The following is a 4924-nucleotide window of genomic DNA, read 5'->3' as shown; positions in this document are numbered from 1 at the left end:
GTTAGTTTTATAGTGTTTATCAGTTTAGTATTAGCTTATTTTTCAATTGAGGGATTTTCCCTTAGACAGAGTTTATGGTTCCAATTTATGTTAACTTAGAGTTCTTATTTTAGTTGATTGAGATATTCCTTTATGGTATCAGATTTCAGTTTATCAGCTAGTTTTATTTTATTTCTGTAGCACCTTTTCTCGGGTAGTTCTAGGAGAGGGGGTGTTACATCCATGGCGTACGTATGTAGGTGGTACATATGTATTGGGGGGTTGGAAAAATTGCATTGGAATCTCCTATGAAGATATTGTGGCAAAGTGTAAGGAAGATGGTTATGGAGATTTTTACAAATTAGGGTAATATAAACCGAGGGGGGAGTGGGATTATCAGAGCTTAGTCCATAGTGATGATGAAGTCTTTAGAATGTGGGAAGAGGGAATAGAGTTTGGTTTCCTGAAAATTTACATTAAATGTAAATCAGGTGAGTCAAGTGGGAAGGAGGTGGGTGACGACGACGGAGGATGCGATGTTGATGTTAATGAGGATGAGTTGGAATCTGATGATGGAAGGGATCATTATGAAGCACCAGTTAATATAGTCATTAAGGATGCACATAATGCACGAGACAATAGTGATGAGGACAGTGAAGATGAGGAGGATTTCGATATTCCTACAGTTGGTGGGGATGAGCCTAACAGAGATTACAATTGGGTTGAGGAATGTGAGACCGATAATGAGGAGTTTGTGATTGCATGGAAAAACAAGAGTGTCTTTAAATCAACCATTGTTGACAATGGTGAAAGGCTAGGGGTAGATCCTCAATTTGGAAATGATGATGGACACCTTAGTGAATACACGGACTCTGATGATGAAGGTTTTGACACTCCATGTAACAGTTAGGAAAGTGACTTGTTATGAGCAAAGAAGATGAAGAAAAGGTCTTTGGTTTATAACCCACGTTGTGACCACACTACAATTAAATTTGAAATTGGCATACTTTTTGAGAATGCCAAACAGTTTAAGAAATGTGTCCAACAATATGGAATATGTAATGGGTTTAGTATTGGTTGGAAGAGGTCATGTGAAAAACATATGGAAGCAATGTGTACGGGTGGTTCTCCATGGAGAATATATCCTGCCAAGAAGCAAAGAGAGAGGATAGTTATGGTGAGAAGGTATAATGCTAAACATCGTGTTTTAGGAGTTTAACAAATAAGTAAGCCAATTCTAATTGGTTAGCAAAATAATTCCTCCAAACATTCAGAAGAAATCCTTCTTATGTTGTAGAAGAGATGGCACTTGATTTCAAGGACAAATATGCAATAACCGTGTCAAAATGGGCATGTTATAAAGCAAGGACTATGGCACTAAAATTACTAAGGGGTGGTTTGGTCTCTCATTATTCAAAACTCCATTCATACATGGCTGAACTCACAAGGGTTGACCCTAAAGGCCACTTTGAATTGGAGACAGATGCCACTGGACCTACTGGGAATGCGTGTTCAGAAGAATGTATATAGGATTTTTAGACCTTAGGAAGGGGTATATGACACCTTGTAGGCCTTGTATTTGTTTGGATGGGTGATCCCTAAACCCCTTAGTAGGAAGTGCCTTGCTGAGTGCAATTGGGAGGGGTGAGAATAATCAAATGTTCCCTATAAGCTGGGTTGTTGTTGAGGGGGAAAATAAGAACAGTTGGAGATGGTTTTTAGAGCACTTGTTGGAGGATATTAATATTGTTGACAGACTTGGCCTAACACTTGTTAGTGATTAATAGAAGGGTCTTGCCAAAGCAATTAAGAATCTTGTACCTCATGCTAAGCATAGGAATTGTGCAAGGAAGATTTATGCCAATTGGAAAAGGTTACATGATGGATAGGAATTTAAGTCATTGTTTTGGAGGGCGATTAATGTAACAAATTAGTCAGGTTTTCTTAGTTGCATGCAAGAAATGGAAGTGTTGGGTGCCACTGCACATTCTGATTTCATGAAGCCGAACCCTAAAAGTTTTTGTAGGGCATTTATCAACATGTGGCCCAAGTGTGATGTTGTAACCTCTAACTTGGCTGAAACCTTCAATTGTTATATATGCAAGGCAAGGTGCTTGCTTATCATAGACATGTTAGAAGGGATTCAAACATCTTTAATGGTAATAATGTATGATAAAAGAGAGATGATGAATAAGTGTTCAGATGAAATTTGTCCACGAATCAGAAAAATGTTGGAGAAGGCACAACTGGGGACAAGGTATTGTAATATGAGGCCTGCTGTTGGACAAAAATTCCAATTTAGCATTGCGAACCAAGGTTATGTGGTCAGCTTAGAAGAGCATATATGCTCTTGCAGGTAGTGGGACTTAAGTGGCATCTTGTGCTCTCATGCTTTAGCCTGTATACACTTTATGAAGCATGATTTAGTTGCCTATGTAAATTGGTATTATAGCAAATTAGAATATTGAAAGGCATACCAGTATGCATTGGAGCCATTGAATGGGTTCCTAATGTGGCCAAGGATTGATGTTGCTCCTATACTGCCCTTACCCCCATATAAGAGAAAGCCTGGCAGACGAAAAAAGAAACGAAAGAGGGATGTCACTGAAATGGAAGGACATGATGTGGGTGGTCGGCATGGCATGCATATGACATGCCAATATTGCTTGCAAACTAGCCACAATAAGAGGGGTTGCCCAAATAAGGACAAGGCAGTGGTACCAAGACCTGCCAAGGTATGAATATCTAATTATAAATGTCCATTATGTTATATATATATATATTTGTTTACATTAATATTATTATCCCATGATAGGCGAAGAGAGGCAGCCTACGTGCCACAGCTAATGCCTCAGCAACAACCCCATCAACTTCCGGATCACGTGCCTCCGCAAGATCGAGATCAACTGCCTCAATAATTGCATCAGCAACAACCACATCTTCTTCGGCGAGTGCCACAGCAGGAGCCTTAGCCAGTGCATATGCAAGTGCTGATGCAAGTGTCTTAGTAAATGTCACAGTACTAGCCTCAGCGTTAGCCCCAACAATGGCCTCAGCAATTGCATCAAAAAGGTAAATGACAAGAGATAGAAGAAAGGTATAATCTTAAACTAGAACAAAATAATTGGATAAAATTTGTTTTCTGTTTGGTCTAATTGGTAGCTACACCTATTTTTTTTTTTTTTTTTGCAAATTTAACGAAGTTGGTTGACCCTAAAACTTCCATTCGATGCTTCTTATTCACCGTGATGTATATATATAGGCAAGTCAAGGCTACGAAGTGATGTTCTCCTTAGAATTCAAAATTTTTTATGCAAAGGTACGGATGTTAGTTAATTAATTTTTTTTAATTATAAGATTGCCCATGTAACAGATTAGACCTATTGTTATTTTACATGTAATTTGTCTTTTTTGGCAATTCAGATGCTAGTGGAAAAACGAGCAAGATATGTATGTGGACTTACAACAACATCTATTGTGACAAAGAATGTATTAAACTCCCAACAATAGGAAAGCAACAACTGGATCACAACCCATGCCTTCTTAAGAAAAATCTGACCAAGTCAGCCTACCACCACCACTACCAAGCCCGTGAGTATAAGTCATTTGGTACGGTTAAGTAGATGTGATGTAATTTGTAAATGGTATGGAGATTTGTATGTGTCATTTGAGACGGTTGTTTGAGATGTGATGTAATTTGTAGATGGATGTGTCATTTGAGACAGTTATTTGTGGTGTGATGTAATTGGTTACGATAATTTGGATTGTGTTCTCATTTGGGATGCTCGATTGCTTGTGTCAGTTATGTAATTCTATATTGAGGGGCAATTTGGATGAGATTGTGTTGTAATTCAGGAGGATTTGGATGGATTGTGTTCGTTTAACCAATTAAAATCAATGTTGTTTGATTTGTTTGTGTTGGATGGATACTTATGATGGTGTCCCTATACTATTGTTGTCCAAATATTTTGTAGCAAAAATAGAAAAAAAAGATACATGTAAGAATTTGGAACTACAAATGTCTGCATACCATATTTGAATGTTCTTTTAAGTTGGATAGATATGTGAATTAAGTCTCATTCAGACAATAATTCCATCAAATCACCAATGTCCCATTGCCCCTATCTTGATTTTTTGACTAGTTCCATAGTTGTTGTTTTGTCTTAAGTAGCATGAATCCGTTGCACAACTCGTGTTTTATACCTATTTTTTAGCATTCAATAGTGCATTTTGGGAATGAAGAGATGCTTGACTTAAAGCATCATAAGGGCAGAAATAAAACAGATACAACATGCACAATACCAACTTTCATAATAGACTTACATTAATATACATAATAATGTTCCATTGAGCATTCAAATACATGAACTTCTATTAGCTATTGTAAAGACAACCATTTGACACGTTGATCTTGCACCATGTTCACCCACCACAACATGCACAATACCAAAACAAATGATAAAATCCTAATTTTCCTAACATTATAATCTCTGACAACCTTCTTAGCCTCCATCTTCTCAATTCTTTCCAGCAACCTAGCTCTTTCTTCCTCTAGCATCTTCATTTTTTCTTTTTTTTTTTTTCTCATAAGCTTTTCCTTAACAACCTTCATCTTTGCCTCAACATCCCTTATCTTGGTTTCAAATGCAACCTCAGCCTCTCTTTCATTGCAATAATGGCTTCCATTCTTTCCATCTTGTCATATATGACATTAAAAACCTCTATTTGTCGAGAACTTGGATTTAGCTCCTCATCACACCACTTGACAAACCACAACTTTGATCCTACAATATGTGTACTTTCAACAAATGCCACAAACAAATTAATGAACTGATAATCTTCAAACTTACACACATTACCTTAGGTAGAGGACAACATAAAAACCTCTTCCTTGTTTTCTTAGATATATGAAATTTGACTACGATATTCCAATCTGTGCACCTTG

The 4924-nt window shown here is 37.3% G+C and overlaps 1 protein-coding gene across 1 annotated transcript; it reads left to right on the top strand.

Annotated features, from left to right (window-relative positions):
* The first annotated feature begins 412 nt into the window (after window positions 1–412).
* Window positions 413–889, top strand: LOC127805572 (uncharacterized). The gene has a single exon (XM_052342325.1). The coding sequence runs from the start codon at window positions 413–415 to the stop codon at window positions 887–889; it is 477 nt and encodes a 158-aa protein (XP_052198285.1).
* The last annotated feature ends 4035 nt before the right edge of the window (window positions 890–4924 follow it).

Source organism: Diospyros lotus, chromosome 7 (assembly GCF_014633365.1).
Source record: "Diospyros lotus cultivar Yz01 chromosome 7, ASM1463336v1, whole genome shotgun sequence".
In the NCBI taxonomy this organism is placed as follows: domain Eukaryota; kingdom Viridiplantae; phylum Streptophyta; class Magnoliopsida; order Ericales; family Ebenaceae; genus Diospyros; species Diospyros lotus.
The sequence above is the reverse complement of the archived record's forward strand: the minus strand, read 5'-3'. Positions and strand labels throughout refer to the sequence as shown.